The 25,047-nt window shown below is 43.7% G+C and overlaps 1 protein-coding gene and 1 non-coding gene across 5 annotated transcripts in view; both read right to left on the reverse strand.

Annotated features, from left to right (window-relative positions):
* Positions 1-353: 353 nt before the first annotated feature.
* Positions 354-25,047, reverse strand: part of Stat3 (signal transducer and activator of transcription 3) — a 54,953-nt gene continuing 30,259 nt past the window's right edge. Inside the window, exons 5-24 of one of the 4 annotated variants that reach the window (XM_020165156.2) lie at positions 22,872-22,967; positions 22,575-22,656; positions 22,169-22,263; positions 21,863-22,014; positions 19,499-19,657; positions 19,264-19,356; positions 18,225-18,284; positions 14,779-14,808; positions 14,586-14,679; positions 14,436-14,483; positions 11,199-11,282; positions 10,277-10,375; positions 10,062-10,197; positions 8,650-8,702; positions 8,322-8,416; positions 8,068-8,207; positions 7,402-7,611; positions 3,530-3,572; positions 3,125-3,187; positions 354-2,486 (exon numbers count right to left, since the gene is read on the reverse strand). In XM_020165156.2, coding sequence (XP_020020745.1) covers positions 3,163-3,187; positions 3,530-3,572; positions 7,402-7,611; positions 8,068-8,207; positions 8,322-8,416; positions 8,650-8,702; positions 10,062-10,197; positions 10,277-10,375; positions 11,199-11,282; positions 14,436-14,483; positions 14,586-14,679; positions 14,779-14,808; positions 18,225-18,284; positions 19,264-19,356; positions 19,499-19,657; positions 21,863-22,014; positions 22,169-22,263; positions 22,575-22,656; positions 22,872-22,967 — 1,794 coding nt within the window. In that variant the 3' untranslated portion in view covers positions 354-2,486; positions 3,125-3,162. Of the gene's footprint in view, positions 2,487-3,124; positions 3,238-3,529; positions 3,573-7,398; positions 7,612-8,067; positions 8,208-8,321; positions 8,417-8,649; positions 8,703-10,061; positions 10,198-10,276; positions 10,376-11,198; positions 11,283-14,435; positions 14,484-14,585; positions 14,680-14,778; positions 14,809-18,224; positions 18,285-19,263; positions 19,357-19,498; positions 19,658-21,862; positions 22,015-22,168; positions 22,264-22,574; positions 22,657-22,871; positions 22,968-25,047 lie in introns of all 4 variants that reach the window. The other 3 variants (XM_020165154.2, XM_020165155.2, XM_020165153.2) reach the window with 3 other exon arrangements.
* Positions 12,397-12,498, reverse strand: LOC141414255 (U6 spliceosomal RNA). Its single transcript, XR_012439317.1, has one exon. It is a non-coding gene; the product is annotated as a U6 spliceosomal RNA (small nuclear RNA).

The following is a 25,047-nucleotide window of genomic DNA, read 5'->3' on the forward strand; positions in this document are numbered from 1 at the left end:
TAGAATGGGAGGCCTGGGGAGGGGGTCTACACCCCAACCCCCCTTTAGGTAGCTTATCTGACCCCAGACAGGATACAGCAGCTCTGGAGGGAGGCGGGAAGAGGGAGAAGAAAGTAGGCCACTCTGACACCTTTCTGCCACTAGACTATGACCACTTGTTCCTCAGTCCCCTTATCTGGAGGCTGGTGGCAGACAAAAGATGGGGACCTGCATCACCTCAGGAATGAGGCAAAGGGAACTCAGTGACAGGGCTGAGCAACCACCTCCTATCCCAGCTGGCCTGTGTGGAAGACCCCCTCAGAATGTAAGCAGGGCAAAGAGAGCCTCTGCCAGCAGACAGAGCTGCTACACTATCAGTTCCTGTATAACTTTTATTTCTAGAAGTTAAAGTAGATACAGCAATATACAATAAAAAAAAACACAAACCCACAATAATATAAATTTTTACACTAGGAAGTATACATTGGAATTTGAGTGCAGTGGCCAGGACAGCAGTTTACAAACCACTGTATAGGGAGGCAAAGCGATCCGCAGGAGTCCTTGGGCTGGGCTGGGCTGGGGACAGACAGGAGGCAGTGGAGAGAGAGCAGGCAGGTCCTGAGGACTCTCTTCTTTAAGGGAGAGGCCAGAACAAGTTTCTCTCCTCTCAGAACTTTCGATACAATCAGTTAAACCCAGCTACGCATGCTACCTAAAGTCATGAATTTTACAGTTCTTGCTCCAGAGAAGCCCAAGCCCCTGCTCTGGGTTACCTAGAGTTTAAACCCAATGGTAAGCCCAAGTCTCAGCTTTCTAAATATTCTTTCAGTTTATGAGTTCAGCTTATTGTATACTAAAGAGCGTTGCTGGGGAAGGGAGAGTTCCATACTCTAAATAACTGTCTTGTGGCAGGAGGACAGTGGTGGCCAAGGCAAGCCCTGTTTATCTCAGATTGAAGGTCCTCACTCCCCTTTAGTCAAACTCTAGCTAATTTGGGTCAAACAGAATTCCACAGACACGTTAATCAACTGAGGTCAGGTGGTTTTGAGTCACCAAATCCAACCATGCCTCTGGGTCAGAGGAGGCTCACCTGCCTCTGCCAAGTGTTCCAAATGTACTGCTGAGGCAAGCTGACTGACTGAGGCAGCAGGATGACATGAAGGCCACAGCAGGTGTGGGCCCTCCAGGGTTTTTTGGGTTTTTTTGCCTCACCAGAGACCCATACTCTGGGGAGCAGACAGGCACTAGCCTCAGGGGAAGCTGGGGGCACACCCCTCACATAGGGGTAGACCTGGCGTTATCAGTCAGCCTTTGCCTGGTATTAACAAGTGAAGAAGGGTTACAGGTGCCTCTGGAAGTCACCAAGAACCTGGGATAAGAACTATATTCCCTGAGCTCAACTAGACACTTTGCTGGGGCTCCACAGTCTGAGTCATGTTCAACCTGTTACTTTCTCCTCTTCACATGTCCTGAGACCAGGATTTCTAAAGCAACCAGAATAGGGGACCTTTAGACAAATGAAAGAGACAGACCACAAGCAGGGTGAGATGGGAAAGGAAGCCAGAACAATCCTAGGCCTGAGAGGCACCTGCAGAAACAAGCTGGCTCTGAAACAGGGGCAAGAGTCCTGGGAGAAAGGGAGCAGAGGTCTTTAGCACCCTCTGCCCAGCCTGACCCTCCAGCAGGACAAAAAATTCCAGAGCAAATAAAACTGTTTATAAAAAAAGAGTCTGGGATGTTTCATTTTGCCTTAAACCTTCCTAGTTCAAAACTGAAGGCCAAGCCACAGCTTCAGATGCCTTTTAAGGGTTTGATGTGAAGCCCATTCCAAGGTTTATATAAATTATCAGCCTGAAGATAGCTGAATGCTTAAAGCACCAAGGAGGCTGTTACTGAGTTTTCTTAAATACAGAAAGTCTATGCTGTTACAGTGTGTTCTGCCCTTTAATTATTATCAGTATTTAATTTAAAAAGAAACTGAGGGGCTTAGATAGTCCTATCTTCTATTTTGGACATTAGCAAGGTTTAAAAGTGCAGTGTCAGGAATCCATAGCTTCAGGCAGCCTGGGTCATTAGCTTGCAGAAATGGGCAGAAGGATGCCGCTGGCACCAGGAGGCACTTGTCTAACAACAAACAACAATAAGCTGCTGAGAAAGGAGGGCAGGGGAACAAAAGAATGCAAGACACTTCCTTTTCCTCCCTCTGGCCTCCCCCTTCCACATCCCCCACTTTCTTCTTTGCATGAAAACACGTCACCCACATTCACTCAGTTCTCAATTTTAAAAAGTGCCCAGATTGCTCAAAGATAGCAGAAGTAGGAGATTAAAAAAAAAAAAATCTGGAACTACAAAGTTAGGAGTTTCAGATGATCTGGGGTTTGGCTGCTTAAAGGGCGGCAGAACATGGGTAGGTGCCTCAGTCACATCTCTGCAGCTTCCGTTCTCAGCTCCTCACATGGGGGAGGTAGAGCACTCCGAGGTCAACTCCATGTCAAAGGTGAGCGACTCTGCAGGGACAGAGAATGCTAGTTCAGCCACCTGACCCTGCAGCTGGCAGGGCACAGCCCCTACCTGATCAGGGGACAGAGCTCACCATTGCTGGCCCATCTCCTAACCCTTCAGGCCAACGCAATGTGAGAAAAACCAGACCTTCTCCCCTCCCTACTAGGCCTTGCCCTCTGGAAGGGCTCAATACCTCCCTGCCTTAACTCATCCCCAGTTCGCCATGTTTCAAGGTCTAAGGCTACCCTGTGTGACATGGCAGCCTTAGTTACACATAGCTACTGAGTGCCTGAAATGAGACTAGACCAAATCAAAGTGTGCACTAAACACATAATTCAAATATTTAACATGAAAAAAAAAAAAAGGAAAATAGCTCATTACTTTTTCCTTACATGCTGAAATGACAGCATGTTGGATTTATTGAGTTAAAGAATTAACTTCACCTGTGTTTTCTTACTGTTTTTAATGTGGCTACTGGAAAACGTCCACTTACACATAGCCGTGTGTTTGTTTCTACTGGAGTGTACAGCTCTAGCATCTCCTACCAACGCAGGTGACCAGCTCTGGCTCTGCACACCTGAGCATCACACAAAAGGGAACTGACTTCCCTCCTAGGGACAAAGTCTGAGCACCAAATACTCACCAAACTGCCCTCCTGCTGAGGGCTCAGCACCTTCACCATTATTTCCAAACTGCATCAATGAATCTAAAGTGCGGGGGGACATCGGCAGGTCAATGGTATTGCTGCAGGTCGTTCTGTAGGAAATGGGGAGCCGCAGGAGGGGAAAGGGCCGGGTTGACAAGATACAATGGAGGAAAAAAAAAAAGAACAAAACACACACACACAAGCCATCAAACTCTGGTCTCCAACAGAAAAATAAAAACTCAAGCTTTTTAAACACACAAGGTCACTCTGAGCACTAAAGACAACCCAGGAGCTTCCAACCCTTCACAGGGTAACTCTCACCCGGTGTCCTCCCTACTCCTGGGGAAAGGATAACTGAGGACATTAGAAATGAATGTAAAACAGGGAAGGGCAGCCACTTACGGTGTCACACAGATGAACTTGGTCTTTAGGTATGGGGCAGCACCTGGGAAAGAGGAAAACTTGGGCTTACTGATCGTGACACCCTGTGATCACAGGGCAGGAGGACTCCATCCACCTCACCAGGGCGGACCTGAAACTCACTCCATCCTTACATAGACATTGCTTGGAGACCTCCATCTGCCCCTCGAGGTTGCCCTCCCTCACGTACTATTTGACAACCAAGGCACATGCAGTTTGAAGTTCAGTTTTGTCCACAAAGCTTTCCTGAGCTGTGGAGACTCTGCAGCATACCCTGCCCCATCTGAGCCCAGACTAACACCAGCCTCTCATGTTTATTCTTTCCCTAGTTGATGTAAATGTTAAAGCACCTCCATGTGGTCTGAGGATTCTATTCTCATAGCTCTCAGATAACTTCTGTGCTTATGGGGATGGAGCTATGCCACGGGTGACCACCAGATACCAACAGGACCACAGCTTTAAGAGGACATGTAGTTGACTAATGCTAGAGGCTCCAAAGCCACTTCTATTCCCACCAGCACTAATCTGCCTCTATCACATTTTTAGATAAGGGCATTGGTAACTTTAAAGATGTCTTTGTTGTGCAGGACAACCAACCCAACTAGAAGACAGTATACCCATGCCCATGAACGTCCCCAATAACTGAGAGACATGGGGCAAGGCCATCTATCCTTGGTAAAAAAGAGGGAGAAGGAAGAAGGAGGTGCTGGTAGTCCATAATGTCACTCATAATAAGTTTGTGTAAGTTAGAAATGTGAAGATCAGAATTAATTAATGGTTAAACCAATAAGTCATGGAGCCTTGAGGGCACTGACATGAAACCCTCAGAATTCAGCTGAACAAACCACAAAGGAGGGGTAGGGACGGTGGGTGGGCCAAGAGAAGCACAGATGTAAGGATGAGACGCAGAAAAAATGAGGGGCCAAGTTGTATAATGACAGTCTGAGAGGAGGCATCGAAAAGCAGCTGAAGTCAGCCATCCAACTTTATTTTTGTCCAAAAAACAAATTAACTCAGTACAGAACCCAAAGGAACTACTTGAGGCAGGGTTCTAGTGTCTTATAAATTTAACATTTTTTTTTTTTTGGTGGTGGTGGTACTAGGGTTTAAACCCATGGCCTCACACTTGCTAGGCAGGTGCTCTACCACTTGAGTCACTCCACCAGCATAAGTTCAACTCTTTTGGCTCAGATCTGAGAGAAACTAACACCCTAGCAGAGAATGATTTAATTCTCTATATAGCTGAGAAAAAACAGCTTTGGCCTGAAACAGAAATGTGGAAGCTGAGAATAACTAAAACTGAACAGAGAAGAAACAGTCAGTTCATGCGTGGCTCTGTACAAGGTTGTGAATGTACTTTATCTAATTTGTAAGAGGCTCACAATCCCTCGACCTCCCCATCAGCCCACAAAAAGACTGTGTGGGATTCTGATGGAGAAGTAAGGAGGAAAGGTTCCTGGGAAGAGGCTCTATCTTTCATGCCGTAATACTCTTACGGAACAGAGAAGAAACAGTCACAGGCTCACCTCCCTGAAGAGTCCCATTTGAACCCTCATACCGCCTCCCATGCTTGCCTCTCCACCTCTCCAAGAGAACCAGGTAAGTCACTCAGGTAGACACTTCTTTTCTCAATTGGCATCTTGCCCATGAGGAGTGCTTCCCGACAGGAAAGGAGCTCTTCCCAGCCCGCGGGAGAGCTAGAGATAGAGGATGCAGCCTCAGATTGGGAGCCTAGGTCTTGAAAGCAAAATCGGTGAGAAAGGCCCGGCACTTGGACCTCAACGTCCTATGCAGGAGGAACAAAGAGTAGTGTGAGAGGGGCTGATAAACACATCTCCCAACTGAAGCACAAGGTGGAAAGAGAGATAAGCAGCAGATAGGAAGTGAGAGCTAAACTCCTCCACTGTGTGAACAGGACTCAACAGCAGAACAAAAAGAAAAAGAAAGTCAGTGTCAGTCAGCTCAGAATTCCTTCTCCAAGCCTTCCCCATCCTGAGAAACTACAAGGAGGGAATTCCTATGTAGAGTGGGAGGGAAGCTGGTGTCATTGTTTATAGGCAGCTGGGCACCGATAGCTCATGCCTATAATCCTAGCTACTCAGAAGGCAGATACGGAGGATCGAGGTTTGAAGTCAGCCAGGACAAATAGTTAGAGAGACCCTATCTCAAGGTATAGACCCTGAGTTCAAACTCCAGGACCACAAAAAAAAAGCAACCGAGGCAAGGCAGCCAATACCAAAGGATCACTTTAAAGAGTCCACTGCTGACTCTATGATTAAGAAAAGTTAAATAGGGCTGGCGGAGTGACTCAAGTGGTAGAGCACCTGCCTAGCAAGCATGAGACCTTGAGATCAAACCCCAGTACAGCAAAAAAGAAAAGAAAAGAAAAAGTTAAAAACAAAGATGGGCAAATCAGAGACTCCTGATCAGGATAGGAACAGAGACCAGAGAGTCAAAGCTGCAAGTGGTGAATGGGAACAAAGGTCTCTGCATCCTCCATGCTGGGGACAGTCCCAGAGATTACAGATGCTTTTTTTTTGGTGGGAGTGGGATTTGAACTCAGGGCTTCACTCTTGCAAAGCAGGAGCCACACCTCCAGTCAGTCCATTTTTCTCTGGTTGTATTTTAGAGATGGGGGGTTCTCACAAACCTGAGCTGGCCTTGATCCTGGATCCTACTGATTTCAGGATTATAGGCCCAAGCCATCAGTGCCCAGTGAAATTACAGGTTTAATGTAAAATAATTTATATTTAACTCATACAAACATATGTGCTCTTGCTGCGCCCCCCCGCCCCGTCTCAACACTCCCCACTGCTCCAATACTACTAACAACCATCTCCTCCAGAAAGCCTTTCTTTAGCCCAATGATGCTGCTCACAGGGTTAGTGATGGGGAAGAAGAGCGCTGCGCTTGAGTCTGAATCTCAAACCTTCCAGTGTCTACTACCAAGACATACAGGGAATTGTTCTCAGTGTTCTAAGCATGTTGCACCTGTGTGTATATATTTGTCTATGTGTGTGTGCGTGTGTGTGTATATGTGTGTGTGTGTGTTGTGTATGTGTATGTGTGCATGTGTATGTGTGTGTGCACGTGTGTGTGTTGTGTATGTGTGTATGTGTATGTGTGCGTGTGTGTATTGTATATGTGTGTGTGCGTGTGTGTGTGTATATGTTTGTGTGTGTATTGTGTATGTGTATGTGTGCATGTGTATGTGTATGTGTGCATGTGTATGTGTGTGTGCACGTGTGTGTGTTGTGTATGTGTGTATGTGTATGTGTGCGTGTGTGTGTATTGTATATGTGTGTGCGTGTGTGTGTGTATATGTTTGTGTGTGTATTGTGTATGTGTATGTGTGCATGTGTATGTGTATGTGTGCATGTGTATGTGTGTGTGCACGTGTGTGTGTTGTGTATGTGTGTATGTGTATGTGTGCGTGTGTGTATTGTATATGTGTGTGTGTGTGTGTGTGTGTATGTTTGTGTGTGTGTTGTGTATGTGTATGTGTGCATGTGTATGTGTGTGTGCACGTGTGTGTATCGTGTATGTGTGTATGTGTATGTGTGCGTGTGTGTATTGTATATGTGTGTGTGTGTGTGTGTGTGTGTGTGTGTGTGTGTGTGTGAGTGTGGTGTTACCATTTCTCCCTTTAGACTTTTGCACTCTCTGTGGGGCAGGGATTGATGAATTTGAGTCCACCTTTCTCATGAATCCTATTAGTCACCCCCAAATACACCCATAAGGAATAAAGATCCCCCAAGTTATTAAGCCATTTCCCTGTCTATATTATAAGGATCCTGCAGTTTCCAACTTTTCCCAAGAATTAAGTGGTAGAAACGTGGAAAATCAACAACTACCTGGGTCAGCTTCAGGATGCTCCTGGCTCTCGGGTCGACAGTACTTTCCAAATGCCTCCTCCTTAGGAATGTCAGGGTAAAGATAGACCAATGGAGACACGAGGATGTTGGTAGCATCCATGATCTTATAGCCCATGATGATTTCAGCAAAGGACATGTTGTTCAGCTGTTGCTTTGTATATGGCTCCACCGACTGGATCTGGGTCTTGCCTGTCAGAGGATGCAGGAAGAAAAAAAAAAATGGAACCTAGGGCCAGGTAATCTCAGAAAAAACTGCCTGACTTATCTTCCCACCTCCTGAAACCCTTACTGTCCAGGCGTGACACTGTGGAAATGTTCAGGCTGGCTTTTGAAGAAGCTATCCAGCTGGCTCATACGCTGCTGTGCATGGGATATGATAACAGGGTAGGTAAGAAAGGGGATGAAGAATAAAATTTAAATTCAAGTGTCTAGACAAATGGCCACTGGAACAAGCAAAACAAACTGGCAAACCACTTCTTCAGAACAAAGAATTTAGAAATCACCCAACTGTTTACAAGTCTGTGGGAGGCAAGGGCGTCTGAGGCCATTTCTGACCTCTAGGGGGCAGTAGGTGCTTAAACTAACAGCAGCCAGGAGGCTACAACAGCAACCACCACAAGGTGGGGCAAGCAGGGGTGGTCTTACCACTGATGTCCTTCTCCACCCAAGTGAAGGTGACTCCTCCTTCCTTGCTGCTTTCACTGAATCTCAGCAGGAAGGTGCCTGGGGGCTTGGTGCTCAGGATGGCCCGCTCCCTCTCCTTGCTGATGAAGCCCATTATGTAACTGGAGGCAAAGAGGGCCAACACAGTTTCAATCATAAGTCACTGGCTTGCTGAGAAAGCAGGTGGCTTGGTGACACGTGCCCACTTTCTGCAAGACAGCAGACTTTCAACCTACCCTTCGTTCCAAAGGGCCAGGATATACTTTTTCACAAGGTCGATGATATTGTCCAGCCAGACCCAGAAGGAAAAGCCCTTGCCAGCCATGTTTTCCTGGAGAAGAGAATAATGAGGAAGCCAAGTCCACCACCATCCTAGCCGTTTCCTTCTTGGGGCACGATTGCCTGCCAACAACTTCAAGCCTGTCTGACCTCACAAAGGTCCCACTGGCTCCTGGATGAAGGGTTCAAGGCTTTTAGGCCTCACGTTCTCCATAACCACCTTGCAGATGAGCACTCCCATTCCCACTCCCAGAGGTGACCATAGGTCTCAACAAGATCACTCACTTTGCAAAACTTAGCCCATGTGATCTGACACCCTGAGTAGTTCACACCAGGTCCTGAAGGGAAAAATAAAGAACAAAGTATAAAACTTTCAGCTTCGTTTTCTTTCCCAGAATGCCCATGCATTTGTCCCACATCAGCCATGGACCATTAGTTTTCACATATTTGAAGGTTGCCATTGGTGTGTGTGTGCGTGTGTGCGTGTGTGTGTGCGTGCGTGTGCGTGCGTGTGTACATGTGCGCACACACACACAAGCACATACATACCCAGGGCCATCGTTTGACATACACCTACAGTTGTTGTTTAGTCTAGCAGAGGTGGAGGAAGATATACTAAGCCCCCCTGTGCTACCTAGTCTGTGTGGTGGTCTGGGGACCAGCAGCATACACTAATGAGCTGACAACTGGAGTTAAAGGTTGTATTTGGTGGCAGCACAGGATAGCTATTTTTAGTTCATGTAGCACAAAAAATACCTACTTAAATTTTCTTTACTTAAAATTTCTACTTAAGTCAGGCATCAGTAGCCCATGCCTATAATCCTAGCTTCTCAGGAGGATTGTAGTTTGAATTCAGCCCAGGCAAATAGTTTGTGAGACCCTATCTTGAAAATACACAACACAAAAAAGGGCTGGTGGAGTGACTTAAGGTGTAGGCCCTGAGTTCAAATCCCAGTACCACACAAACAAAAAATTTCTACTTAAGCAAGCCTGGTGGTGCATGCTTTATAGTCTTTGTATTTGGGAGACAAGACAGGAGGATCGTAAGTTAAAACCATCCTGGGACACATACCAAGCCTGACTCAAGAAAAAAATGGGCAATGAAGCTCAGTGGTAGAGTGCTTGCCTAACATGTACAAGGCCCTGGGTTTGATCCCCAACACTGCCAAAAAGAAAACAAAAAAACCTCAAAAAGCAAAAAACTAGCCTATGGTTTTATTTGTTTTGCAGTACTGGGGTCCGACCTCAGGGCCTACACCTCGAGCCACTCCACCAGCCCTTTTTTGTAAGGGTTTTTTTTTTGAGATAGGGTCTCATGAACTATTTGCCTGGGCTGGCTTTGAGCCTTGACACTCCTGATCTCTGCCTCCTGAGTAGCTAGGATTAGAAGCATGAACCACCAGTGCTCGCCTGGCTAGCTTATGATTTATTGAAGAAATGGGCAGGAAATGTCAAATCTTTAACTCCACTTTCCAACAGACACTTAAAATATCTTCTAAGGTTAGACAGCGACAAGGAAAGAAACGTGCTTCCTACCTCATAAAAATGATCACAAGGATGCAGACTACCCCTCCACCCTAAAGCCCTGACCTGGGGCCGGTAAGGTGCCTTGCTCCAGGAAGATACTGGATGAGCAGCCCCACAGGCCAGATTCCTTGCCTGCGAAGGGCAGAGGGAAGAAGCAGTAAAATGCCGACCTAAGAGTTTCTCCGCCAGTGTGGTCAACTGCTCGATGCTCAGGCCTCGCTTTGTGGTAGAAGAGAATTGCCAGCTCAGCACTTCAGCCACTTGATCCCAGGTTCCAATTGGGGGCTTGGTGAAGAAATTCACGTTCTATTGAAAAGACGCGTTAGCTCATTTAAATGAGGGGTCCCGACGACAGCGCGAAGTTGCCCAGGGGATGAGCACTAACCTTGGGGTTGTTGGTCAGCATGTTATACCACAGGATGGATGCCCAAGCATTTGGCATCTGACAGATGTTGGAGATCACCACAACTGGCAAGGAGTGGGTCTGCGGAGAAGGTGGGGGATGAGTTAGAGAGGCAGCAGGCTCTCAGAGCCCTCAAAGTCTCTTTACTTGCACCTCTCAGGGCTTGGAGTAGAAAAAGGACATGCCATTACCATGCCAGCTGCCAACTCTAGGCAGGAGTGCCACTGAGTCAGCTCAATGCCCAGAGGGAAAGAATGATGAGAAGGGGGCTGGGGACTTGGGCTGCTGTCTGAACACAACCACTTGTAAAATCTGACGGGCTCAAAGCTTGACTCATGGTCTTCTGACTCAGCATTCATAAGACCTTGAATGCACTGTCCAAAAATGGAAGTATCCACACCTTCCCATGATAGAGCGGTCTCAGAAATCCAAGGTAAGGACCTGCTTTTCCAGGTCTATCTTAAAGGTCAAAAAGGCTGGGAAAAGAGAGTGTAAATGCCATCGCTTTCTGTACATATTGAGAATAGAGGCCACTGGGATTCATTTGTCCCAGCATTGTAAAGTTGGCCCTAATCAACTTCTAAAGACAGATTTTCATATCAAGGTTACTGAAAACTAAGTGTGCATGCATCTTTCAAGCATTCAAGGCAGACTTTCTCAGACTGGATAACAAGTTTTCAGAAATAAACACAATAGGGCTGAGGTGTGGCTCAAGTGATAGAGTCTAGCAAGTGTGAAGCCCCAAGTTCAAACCCCAACACTGCCTAAAAATAAAAAAATAAAAAAACCATAGTACCCAGCAAATAGTCATCATCACACCTTCTCTAGTAAAAATTTCACTGTGCAATTTTATCTGGAGTCAGCCCTGCTCACAGGGCCAATCTGGTTCTCCTTCAGAACTCACCTCTAGGTCAATCTTGAGGCCTTGGTGGTACACCTCTGTCTCGAAGGTGATCAGGTGCAGCTCCTCGGTCACAATCAGGGAGGCCTACAATCGGGGAGGGCACTTCCTCAGAGAAGACAGCACACAGGTCTCACAGCCACAGTCTTACCACATTAAGAAGGGTAAACCACCAGGTGGCCACAGACAAATGGTCAGGGATACAACTAACAGCACATGCTCTCTTTAACATGAAGACCCTCAGATACCATGATCCTCAACCCATTTTACTTGGTGGAACTGGGTTTGAACTCAAGGCTTTGTGCTTACAAAGCAGGCACTATACCCCTTGAGCCATGCCTCCAGCCCATTTTGCTCTGGTTATTCTGGAGATGGGGACTCATGAACTATTTGCCTGAGTTGGCCTTGAACCGTGATCCTCCTGATCGCAGCCTCCCAAGTAGCAAGGATTACAGGTGTGAGCCACTGGCACCTGGCTCAACCCGAACTTTTACTTGATTTTTATTACATAGACACAAGAGGTTATTTATAAAAACATGTAAGGCACAAAGAATAGCAAAACAATGAACATCTGTGAATAGAATACACCTCATCCAGCTCATTTGTTTGGCGTTTCTTTTCTTCTTTTTCTTCTCCCTTCCTTCCCTTTTCTTCTTCTTCTTTTTTTTTCTCTCTCTCTCTCCCCCCTCCCCCTTTCCCTCTCTCCCTTCCTCCAACTCTTTCTTTCTGTCTGTTGGGGATCAAACTTAGGACCTCATGCAAGCTAAGCACACACTCTGTTGAGTTACACCCCCCAGTCCCACCACTGCTTGGAAGGCTTGTGAACTTTAAACACAATCTTATTCTGTATTCCTTTGTGACTCACTTTTTCACTCAATGTGAAATGCATCTCCATGGTTGTATTCATCTGTAATTTTTTCCTTTTCAAAGTTGTATAGTTTTCCATTGTATAATTATATCACAATATCTCTCTACTAGTGTTTGGTTCGTATCTAGAGCTTATACTCAGGCTGCTGTGACTTTGTGCACATGTCTTCTGGTACACCTATGCAAAGATTTTTTTATTGCTAAATCTCAGGAATGGCATTACTGGTTTATAGGGTATGTTCATTTTTATAATGCCAAATTGTTTTTCCAAAGTGACTGTGACAATTTTTACCCCCACCAGCAGCACAGCAACCTTATTGTTTTTTTTGTTTTCAAAAATATGGAACGCTTCATGAATTTGCGTGTCATCCTTGCACAGAGGCCATGCTAATCTTCTCTGTATCGTTCCAATTTTAGTATGTGTGCTGCCAAGCACAGCAACCTTATTTTGAACAAGAGTTACCAATGACTTCTCAGAAATGGAATTCCAGTTGTTTTGGTGCTGGGGATGAAACCCAGGGCCTCATACACACTAAGTACATACTCAACCACTGAGCCATGTCGCCAGCCCCAAACCCTGCCCCCCTCTTTTTTCTTTTCTTTGCAATGCTGGGATCAAACCCAGGGACTTGGATTGGAGGTGTGGCTCAAGTGGTAGAGTGCCTGCAAACCCTAAGTTCAAACCCCAGTTCCACCAAAGAAACCAAACAAAACAACACAACGCAGGGCCTTGCCCATGCTACTAAGCAAGTATTCTACCACTGAACTACGCCTTGCACCCCTCTATTCATTTTTAAAATACTCATTTTTTCTGATCATAAAATACATTCAGGTTAAAAACAAATGTTATAGAGATGATAAAGATTAGCCTCAAATATTAACAGTAGCTTATTCCTCCAGAGTCTGTCTTGTGCTTGCTAGGCAGATGCTCTACCATTTAAGACACACCCTTAACCTCCTTGTTTTAGTTTATATTTCAGGTACAGTCTCATGTTTTTGCCCTGGGTCAGCCTCAAGCCATGACCCTCCAACCTCTGCTTACCATGTGGCTGGGATTATAGGGTGTGAGCCACCACACTCAGCTCAGAATTTTTTAACACATAGATGAATACACATAAAAACAGGGTAGCCTATTTTAAACAAATGCACTAATGTACTAATCAAATTATTTTACATCTCACTTTTTTTATTTAAATATGCCACATACATATTCCCATATCATTTCATAGAATATAGAGCACCTCACTCTTTACTGTCAACTATTATAAATTCAACTTTTTTTAAAAAGAGTATTTTTGAAAAGAGTAAGAATGGCTCAGGAGACAAATATGAGAAAAAGAACAGGGTGTCACAATTTTAAGAAATAATTGAAAACTAGTTTTTGGTCACATGCACCTATTTTTTCAAAAAAAGTTTATTATAGATACTAAGAAGCCAATAATCTGAATTATGGTAGACAAAAAATAAAGGGATAAAGAACAAGGTGGGAATTTTTGGGTTTTGTTTGTTGGTTTGTTTTGTTTTTTGAGAGTGTTTTGCTATGTAGCCCAGGTTGGCCCCAAACTCTTGATCCTCCTTTGTCACCCTCCTGAGTGCTGGGATTATCTTTTCTTTTTCTTGGGTGGGTAGGGGGGGTGTGGATATAGTACTTGAGGTTTGAATTCAGGGCTCACCCTTGCTGGCAGATAGTCTACTGCTTGAGCCACTCCCCCAGCCCTTTTTTGCTTTAGTTATTTTTTGTAGAGAGTCTTTTATTTTTGCCTGGGCCTCCATTATGAACCTCTACCTTTGCCTCTCAAGTAGCATGGATGACAGGTACACACCACCACATTCAGCTTGCTAATTGAGATGGAGTCTCTAACATTTTGCAGACTGGCCTCAAACCTCAATCCTCCTGATCTCTACCTCCTGAGTAGCTGAAATTACCACACCCATCACTTTTTTTTTTTTTAAGTTTAACTTAGACTTGTTTAATATGTTCACATTCCCTATCCTCTCTCAGTCAGAAAACACAGGTCTCTAAAAGTGGAGCCAGCTGGCAGAAGGCAGACGGGGACTTTGGAAACCCCAGGCAAGGTGGAAAGCTGCTTTTCCACCAAATGGGCGTGGAAGATAACTCAGCAGGGGACTTTCCACTTCTCCTGAGTGAGGAGCTAAGTCTCAGACTCTCAGGGAAGTGCTCAAAGCTTATATGACTTCTGAACATGTCACACTGGTCCAGGGTGACTTCTGAATGACGACAGCTGAAATAACAGGTTTTCTCTCTCTCTCTCTCTCTCTCTCTCTCTCTCTCTCTCTCTCTCTCTCTCTCTTTCTCTTCCTACTCCCCCAAAGAAAACCCTCCCAGTTGGCTTCATCCCCAACAAAACTTACATCACAATTGGCACGGCCTCCATTCCCACATCTTTGCTCCCTGAGGGTCTGTAAGAAAAGAAAAAGCCATTTGTCACTGAGGCTATCCAGACCCTTCCTCTGCCAGATGCCTTTTGTTTAAGGGAGTCCCTCAGCACTCCTTCCACCTACCAAGTGCTTGAATTCTGCAGAGAGGCTGCCGTTGTTAGACTCTTCCATGTTCATCACTTTTGTGTTTGTGCCCAGAATGTTAAATTTCCGGGATCTGAATCATAGGAGAAAAATCCATCACATGGGTGACTGAGTGGCCAGAAGATAGAGTTGGATTAAACCAAACAAAAGGAAGCCTTAAGGCTGGACTTACCCTCTGAGAGCTGCAACCTCCCCAGAGTCTCTGTTAAGAATATAGATTGAAGTTAATAAAACAGGTCCCTGGTTCTTCTATTCTGACCACCTGTTATTTACTCTGATAGAAAAACTCTAGTGTTCCTGAGAAACTCCTTAAACTATTCAGTTACATTTTAGATGTTGAACATAAAATCCTGCACACGTTTCCCTAGTCAGTTAGACGCCTGCCACAAGCTAGTTCTGCTCAGGCCTCCTTTCCACCCCCAGCTTTAGGGACTCCTGCTCATTCCTCTCATCAGAACAAAGCATGCCACAGAGCAGGTCAAGGGGTGAGAACATGATCTGCACTGTCTCCATCAGACCCAAGGCGGGGAATTCTACCCAGGCTGCTCTTACATTCCATAGCTTCACCTAAATGTGGCCAAGAAAACATATGACCTTAACTGCTACCAACAGCCATGTAACAACCCTGAAGGGAACTTTGGCATGTGTGCCATACTTATTATGGCAGAGAACAGAAAAAAGATCCTGGGTCCTTGAGGACACCCATGAGTCACTGATCTCACCATCATCAGAAACTTGTCTCAACTCTGCATTTCCAGTTATACTAGGTTACAAATTTCCCTATGATTTTCTGTAAAGGTTTGCTGCTATCTACAACTGACAGCATCTCCCATGAGTGTGATTACTTTGTTAACTCTATGCTTGTGTGTGTGTGTGTGTGTGTGTGTGTGTGTGTGTGTGTGTGTGTGTGTTACTAGAGTCTGAACTTGGGACCTTGCAAACACTCTACCAATGAGCCATGCCCAGCCCTTTTTGCTATTTTTCAAATAGGGTCTGGCGGTTATGTCCAGGCTGGCCTGGACCCTGATCCTTCCATTTATACTTCCCATGTAGCTGGGAATAGATGAATGCCACCAAACCGAGTTTTTATAGGTTGAGATGGGGTCTAGTGAACTTTGTACCTGGGCTGGCCTCAAACCTCAAGTCCTCTTGATCTCTGCTTCCTCAGTAGCTTAGGATTATAAGTGTCAGCCACAGCACCCCCTAGCTGAATATATCATTTTTTATATCATATTTCTCAATGTTTACTGTTTTTTATTTTGAGTACTGTTTTTTGGTGGTGGTGGGTTTTGTTTTGTTTTGCTTTCCTGGAGGTACAGGGGTTTGAACTCAGGGTCTCACTCTGGCTAGGCAGGTGCTCTTACCACTTGAGCTATTTCACCAGACCTTGAGTACTGTTTTAAAAGTTCTTCTCTATTGCTATATATTCATGTACACTTCTAGAACAATAGCTATAATTTATTAAATAGTGCATTCCAATGGGTTACAAAAGAAAACTGATCAACTTTAAGTCATTTATAAGACTTCTTTCTATGTATCACATTTTTAACCTAATAGCCCTCATTGTCAGAAAGTTCTCCCTCATGTCTGACCTACATTTTTTACCTAACTTTTCAGTATTACAGTTTTGATGCATAATTGACAACCAATAAATCACACTATTTAAAATGCACAATTTGATGACACTGGTTTATGGAGATATTTTATACACATCTATGAAACTATCAGCACAACCAAGGAACATATTCATCAACCATGTCTCCTTGTGTCCATGTGTAATCCATCTCCCAGTCCCAATCCCATAATCTACCCCACCCCAACCCAGACAACCACTGATGTTTTCTATGACTATAAATTTATTTGCATTTTTAGGATTTTGTATCATGGTATACGTTTTTTTGGGTGGGAATCTGGGTTCTTCCATTCAACATAATTTTGAGCTTTATTTGTGTGTCACATTGATCAATAACTTATTCCCTTAGTTGATGAGTACTCCATTTATTCATTCACCTGTTAATGGACATTCATGTACAGATGCTTTCATTTCTCTTGGGTTAATGCCTAAGGATGGGCACTGCATCATAGGAAGCTGCCAGACTTTCTTCCAAAGTGGGCTGTATAATTTTGTCTTACCATACATTATGTATTTATTCACCTATGCCCTGAAGGTACCTGGGCAACATGTAAATATACCTAGTATTTATTCTGATGGACTGTATGCAGTAAAATTCTAACTTTTGAGTTGAATCCCCAATTCTAAGTTATCCTACAACCACTTACCAAATAAGCTGTCCTTTCCTCACCCAGGTGAGATAACATTTTAGACCTGTTTTCATTCCTTATCTAAACTTGAGGTCTATTTCTAGACTTCGGGTTTTGTTTCAATGATTAATCAGTTTATTCTTGTCCTTGTAAAATACTAATTTTGAAATTGGAACTTTGTGATTTTAATACATTTTAATATATGGCAGGACAATGTCCCATACTACAACCCCTTATTATTATTTTTAAAAACTTTTGGAAAATTTTGTCAGAAACTAAAGGAAAGGGGATATGAGGAGTAATTGTTCAATAAGCACAGAGTTTCAGTTTTGCAAGATGAAAATGTTCTGGAAACCTATTGCACAACCATGTGGATATACTTAATACTACTGAACTATGTATGTGAGTAAGACAATAAATTTTAGTGTAAGTGTTTTTTTACTATAAATTAAAATTATTTTAATTTAAAAATAAATAGGTTTACTATCTTTGCTGAAAATTTTATTTATGTATGGATGGATGTATTTATTTATTTATTCCTTCATTCTTTTAGTGGTACTGGGGGTGAAGTAAAAAACTAAATAAAGGCTGGGTGCCAGTTGTTCACACCTGCAATCCTAGCTACTCAGGAGGCTAAGATCAAGAGGATCACAGTTTGAAGCCAACTCAGGGTATTAGTTCAAGAAACCCTATCTGAAAAAAAATCCCTTCACAAAAAAGGGCTGGTGGAGTTGTTCAAGGTGTAGGCCCTGAGTTCAAACTCCAGCATGCAAAAAAGGAAAGAAAGAAGGGAGAGAGGGAAAGAGGGAGGGAAGAAGGGAAGGAGGAAAGGAAGGAGGGAGGGAGAGAGGGAGGAAGGAAGGAAAAAAACAAACAAGGGACTGACAGTCATAAGAGCTTTCATCACAGTTCAAATCTGTATCACCAGTTTTGTGGTTTGGTTCAGGCATGCTATTGACAAAGCACTGAAGGCTGTGTGTGTGTGTGTGTGTGTGTGTGTGTGTGTGTGTGTGTGGTACTGGGGCTTGAACTCAGGGCCTACACCTTGAGCCGCTCTACTAGCATGTTTTTTTTTGTGTGTGTGTGTATGAAGGGTTTTTTCGAGATAGGGTCTCGTGGAACTATTTGTCTGGGCTGACTTTGAGCCACAGTCCTTCTGATCTCTGCCCCCTAAGTAGCTAGGATTATAGGTGTAAGCCACCAGCACCTGGCTCTGTAAGGCTTTTGAAAACATTTGTTCACACTACAAAGATCTCTGAATGGAAATAGGCTCTAACATCAAATATTGTTTCACAAAATTCTCATTTCTCCATCCCTCATTTGAGAAAAAAAAGAGCTAAATTTAGGAATACTTACTTGTCAATGCACACTTTAATTTTAAGCTGATAATTCAACTCAGGAAATTTGACCAGCAACCTGTTTAAAAAAACAAATCTAGTTATTAAAAAAAAAATGCAGTAAGCTGTCCCCCATAAACTCTAGTTCAAATTATATAAAATTCATAACATCTCATTTCTGAGAGCTGAATAAATTACATCCCAAATTCCTCTTCTAGCCAAGGTCATCTTTGATCTTTAGTTGAGTATCACCCCTTTGAGCCAAAAGACACCAAAAAAAAAAAAAAAATGCCTCAGAACTAAGGACTTGGACAAAATTGTGAAATATTCAAAAAAGTACAGTAAAAACCATTTACTAAAAAGCATTACAAGAACATGCTCTGCATCTGGTATTCTTCCTATTAAATTTGAAACCCAACCCCATACGAGGTCTCTGAGGAGGGAAATGTCACAACATAAGGGGAAAACTGTCCCATACCTGTTTGACCTGACTGGGCCTTACAGGCCCAATACTCACCTCCCTGGGGCCTTTCGGCTATCCCATTACTAAGTCTTTCTCTTTCCCTTAAAACCCTCAAATGAGAGTAGAACTAAAAATGTATGACATTATTTTGCTCCTTCTGAAGGGCAGAAGGAAAAAATATGGCCTAACAATCTAGGCCTGTAATCACAGGAATGTGCCCAGGAAGCCTCGAAAACATCATGGTTCTTTTGATTTTGACATGAGAATCAAAAAACAAGTTGATATCATGCCAACAAATTCCATACCCACAACAGGACTGCTGTGAAGCCTGGAAAGGATGGCCCTGCCTGAAGTCAAGCATGGTGCCTACAGTCCCAGCTACTCAGGAAGCAGAGGTGGGATCATTAAAGCTCATGAGTTCAAGACCAGCCTAGACAACATAGCAGAACCCAACCTCAAAAACCAAAAACACATAACAAAAAACCCAAAACAACAACAACAAAAAAGAACAACCTTGGCCACTAACTCTGTTCTGGCCCTAAAAGTGAACCTCAATAAAAGCTTCATCTAAAGCGGAAGTGCCGCGGCGGCCCACCTGACTTTAGTGGTAAACTGGACACCGGTCTTGATGACTAGGGGCCGGTCAGGATGCATGGGCATGCAGGGTTGCCGTTCAACCACAAAGGCACTGGAAGGGAAAAGGACAGTGTGTCACATGCTGCAGTGGTGACCAGTCTTCATTCTGTTCCTTTGAAGTCAGGCAACCTCTTGCAAGAGTACATGATTTTTTTTTTTTTGGATATAGGAAGGGGATAAGGATTCTAAGCTACCTTTTCATTAAGTTTCTAAACAGCTCCACAATTCTCTCCTCCAGCATTGGCCGGTGCTGTACGATGGGGTCCCCTTTGTAGGAAACTTTTTGCTGTAACTCCTCTAGTTTCTTAATTTGTTGGCGGGTCTGAAGTTGAGATTCTGCTAATGAGGTTATCCTGCCAATAAAACAAGAAAGTTATAAGTTACCTAAATGAGTGTGTACAGGTGAAGCAGAGAAAGGACTACCTTAGATATAAACACCACTAAGAAGCCCCCTAGCTGGGTGTGTGGCACACATCTAGAATCCAGCACTTGGGTAGACGGAGGCAGGAGAATCTTGAATTCCAGCCAGCCTACAAGTTCGAGGCCAGCCTGGGCTACCTGGTGAGACCATGGCTCAAGAAGAAGAAGGAAGAAGTAGTCCCCTAAAACAATGAAGGACAATTTTCTTTTATTGTGGTAAAATACACACAGCATAAAAATGACCATTTTAATTGCTTTAGGTATATGGTTCAGTGACATTAAGTAAGAAAAAAGGAATTCATTTTGTCTTTTAAAAATATAGCCTCTTCCTAAAATTTCAAATTTCCAAGAGGGGCTGGACATAAAGGAAGACATGAAAGAGGCATTGATGGAGTTACTGGTGAAATGTGAAAGCTCTCAAGCCCAGATATAGAGAATATGAAAGATGGAATTTGTCCTTGCTAGCCTCATCCTAACTTGTCCATGAACCAAAATGTGAAACTGGGAAATACAGAAATTGGACAACCCAAGAAGTCTTGGGCTGCTCTACAGCTCATTATCCACACAAGCTTGATCAATCCCTTAGAAGAGAAAAGGTGAAAGCAGGGGAAGAGTAAAGTGGTAGGGGTTTCTGAGCCCCTACTCCCTGTGGCACCTCCATCTTCCTACTACCAAAACTTAAACTTCTTGATTCCCTGATTGGGAAGCATTTAAAACTGTGTTCAAGCCAGTGCCAGTGGCTCATGCCTGTAATCCTAACTATTCAGGAGGCACAGATCAGGAGGATTGTGGTTTGAAGCCAGTCCAGGTGAATAGTTCATTAACACCCTATTTTGAAAATACCCTTTACAAAAAAGGGGCTGATGGAGTGGCTCAAGGTGTAGGCCCTGAGTTCAAGCCCCAGTACCGCTAAATAAATAAATAAATAAAACTGTGTTCGGGGAATTAACAGCACTCAGGCTTAGAGAAGATAGAAACAGACAGGCATTCCACATAGACTTGTCCTAAGTATTTACTTTCATGATTCATGGTTCCCCCTCACTCAAGCTTCTCCTAGTTTAAGCTCTTTTGCTCCTTGCACATGAAGGGTGCTCAAGAAAGACCTGCTGGATGAATGGAATTTGTAAAAGAGCAGATTAAATGAGCACATGAGGAATGAGCTGGAGGGTGGAAGGTGTAGCTAACTGGTAGAGTATTTGCCTAGCATGCTAAGGCCCTGGGTTCTATCCCCAGCATAGCCAAAACAAAAAAAACAATGAATGAGTCTGCTAATATAAAACTATGGGTTTCTATCTTTATATATGTATACTGTATACATAATGACAGACAAGGAGAGTGATGGCCACCAAAATGTTAACTACTGGTGGCAATTAATGACTGAATTGTAAAATTTTTTTCTCCTCTTTATTCACTGTCTATATTTGAACTTTCCCCTTTTTTGCATATATTGTGGACTAGGGGTGTGGATCAAGTGGTAGAGCACCTTCCTAGCAAGTGTGAACCCTGAGTTCAAACCCCAGTACCACAACACTATCATGTGTTGTGTTAGATTACTGAAATAACTGGAATTAAAAACTTAGGGAATTGGAGGCATGGCTCAAGGGGTAGAACACCTGTTTTGCAAGCTTGAAACACTGAGTTCAAATTCCAGTCCCACCAAAAAAAAAAAAAAAGAAAAAAAGATTTTTCTCTTTAGGACTGGTGGAGTGGCTCAAGCTAAGAGCACTTCCCTAGCAAACATGAGGCCCTGAACTCAAACCCAGTGCCACAAAAAAAAAAAATTTTAGTCTATGTGCTAAATATAATGAAACCAAAAGTAATATTTAAATTATTAAATATTTTTTAAATATAGTAATATAAATATACTTTGATTTAAAAGTTGTCCAAATGACGTAAAAACTTTAACTCTTGGACTATATTTGAGTATGTGAAAAATCCCCACATTAAAGATACCAATTTGAACTGCATTATAGCTCAAGAGTAGAGCTAGGATGCCCAAGGCCTGGGTTCCATCCCCAGCACCACAAAAAAAAATTTTTAAAGACAGAGAAAGAGCAATGGTACCAGCTCTGTGGTTATGACCACGATTCAAGGCAGCTTTCTAGAAGGAAATAAAAAGTATTTCTTGCATCTCTTACCAGTTCTCCAGACGATCCAGGCAGATGTTGGGAGGGCCTCCAATGCATGCAATCTGTTGTCGCCTCTTCCAGTCAGCCAACTCTTCATCCGTGAGAGTTTTTTGCACATACTCCATTGCTGACAAAAGCCCTGCCAGCTCACTCACGATGCTCTGGTTGGAAACCAAAACAAAGTCAGAAAACATTTCCCCAGACTGTCTCTAACCACAATCTTTAGCCAGTTCCAGAGAAGGAACTTATTAGAAACTAGTCAAGTTGTGTCACGAGAGGTGCCTGACACCAGGGGAAGCAGTCCAAGGCACTTACTCTCCGCATCTGGTCCAGTGCTGTGAGCATCTGTTCCAGCTGCTGCATCTTCTGCCTAGTCACAGACTGGTTGTTTCCATTCAGATCCTGCATGTCTGTGAGGGAAGGAAAGACTCCTTGACCAGCTGGAATTCCCAGCCTTCTATATAAGGCTCAGAGCCCAGGATAGCAGTTCATACCTATAATCCCAGCCTCGGGAAGACAACAGGTTCAAGGCCAGCCTGGGCTACACAGTGAGACTTGACTCAAAAAAAAACCAACAAACAAAAAGGCAAGTGCCAGAGTGCCAGGAGCCCCATCACTCCCCACCAGAAAGTCTAAACGCAGAGTCAAGACAAACAAGTCCTTAAACTCAATTACACAGACTCACTTTCTACAAATTTAAATGTTTCTAATATTCACTTGCCTCCTTGACTCTTGAGGGTTTTATAGTTGAAATCAAAGTCATCCTGAAGATTCTCTACCACTTTCATTTTCTGTTCTAAATCCTGTTTAAAACAAACAAACCAAAAACAGAAGTGAAAAGAGAAGAAAAAAAAAAGAAAAAATGAAAAGAAGAAGAAGAAGAAGAAGAAGAGGAGGAGGAGGAGGAAGAAGAAGAGAAAAGAGGTTTCCTTGAAGAGAGGCAAAGAAAGTTGTTGAAAAGAATGAAAAGGTATATGCAAGACCCCCATGCTAAGCTCCTGACTGAGGCCCACTTCACCTGTACGCGCTTCCGAACATCCTGAAGGTGTTGCTCCAGCATCTGCTGCTTCTCTGTCACCACAGCAGCTGTAGGGTGGTTGGCCTGGCCCCCTTGCTGACAAAAAGAGGGTGAACACTCATGTGAACGCATGGAATATGGCAAGAGGAACAGCCCCATCAAGTCTCAGTCCCACCCTACTTATCCCTCCTGCTTGGCAAGTGATGCCACCACCAGCAGTGGTACTATGGGTGGGTGCAGAGGAAACCCTCACATTAGTGTACCTGTGTCACTGGCTTTTTATCAACAGATCACACTGTATACCCACTCTGTACCGTCCATATGCTGACATAAGACATGGTCTCTGTCATCAAACAGTTCCTGGGTAAGTGTATTTTTAAAAAATTCAGAATGGGCTAGGGCTGTAGCTCAGTGGTAGAGCATGTACTTACATGGGGGAAGCCCTGGGCTCCATCCCTGGCACCATGAAAACAAATAGAGAATGAATGATGATAGCAGATGTCAATGGCTATTTAAACATGGTGTGCAATCTATTTCCATGAAATAAAAAAACATCCTGCCCCGGGGATGAAAGTCTGAATCCACAGATAATCTCCCAGGGAAGAAGGAAAGGCTGACACCTTGAAAAGACCAATTATCCCATGAAATTTCAAAGTGATAGGTTTTGTCAAAGAACAATAATAAAAACATCTTGCAACAGAAAAGACCATGTAAACACTACAGTGAACAAGCCAGTGTAGTAGTGACTCCAGTACAGAGATAGCAATCAAAGGAGCACTGTGAGCTAGGAAAGATGTTATCAACCCAGTTAGAAATCCTCAGGCATCTGATTTCTTCCTCGATTTCACACTGTAACTAACCCTCCAGCTCTATACCCTGTAATCTCTTAAATTGATCTCTTGTGTCAAGGGCTCAGTTTAAATCCCAACAGTCAATCTCTTGGCTTCTAATCTCTCTCAATTCCAATCTGCATTCTCTACTGCTACCAGAAGTCTCCAAAATAGGTCTGAACATGCCAGTTTTAGAGGGATCCATTCTCTCCCCTTCCCACATCTATCCAAACCCACAGAACACAAACTTCTTAGAAGTCTTGGAAATACAACCCCCACCCCACTTTCTCTCCCAGTGGTGGGAATGACTCATCTGATTGGTGAAACCGAAAGACCATGCACACCAAGATCTTTAAAGAGTCCAGCACTGAAGTTGGTGCCTCTCCCCTCACTCCTTTCTTTCTGAACATGCCTAGAGCAGAAGTGAGGACCTAGTCTCTGGAAGTAGTTCTAGAAGCCTCCTTTCTCTGTGTTCAATGCACACTGGTCTACAGTCTCTGAAGCTTTATATGGATAGCTGCAGAGGTGAGCTTTACAAACCCCATTTCTCCACCCAAGTCCTAACTCAGAGGACAGGCTCTAGAAACTCCCTATTGTTACCAGCTCAAGCCATGCTTTCCAGTCTAGTTCTACCAACAACACAGCTGCTATCGTCATCTGTATTTGATTCCCTTGTCTGTTTCTTAATTGGTACTGCACTAAAAGGGAGAAAACAAGGAGCTGTGGCTCAAGCAGTAGAGTGCTTGCTTTGCAAGCATGATGCCTTGAGTTCAAAAACCTAGCCCCACCAAATGGGAGAAGTTATCACCCACAGAAGACTGTCTCTAATACCTTTATTTGTAAAGACTTTATTAGGGGCTGGGGGTTAGAGGTGTAGCTCTTTGCTAGAGCATTTGCCTAGTTTGTGCAAAGCTCAGGGTTTGATCTCTAGCAATGCTGGAAAAAAAAAAATGTCTTATTGGCTCTTTACTCCTTCCAGGTGTAAACATCTCAGCCCAGTACACAAATATATTCATGCAATCTGCTAACAACTTAATCTTTTCCCTCCCTGTACTTTAGTCACCCCTAACTACCCACCCTGCACAGACTGTGCACTTTCATACTTCATCTTCCCACTCACCATTCACTCAGCCTGGTATAGGCCTCTGAGCTCACCCGAGCTCATTCACCTTCAGATTTGGCTCAGATGTTCACTCTGCTGTGAAATCCTATTCAGCTTCCTTAGACACAATTACTCACTTCATCCTGTGTTGTTCTCATTCTAAGTGTTTGTGTACCTGTAATCCCGGTTAGCCTTTGAGCTCCTGAGTAGCAAGGATTACATCTTTTCTTCTCTTTGTACTTTT

Source organism: Castor canadensis, chromosome 11 (genome assembly GCF_047511655.1).
Source record: "Castor canadensis chromosome 11, mCasCan1.hap1v2, whole genome shotgun sequence".
Taxonomy (NCBI): domain Eukaryota; kingdom Metazoa; phylum Chordata; class Mammalia; order Rodentia; family Castoridae; genus Castor; species Castor canadensis.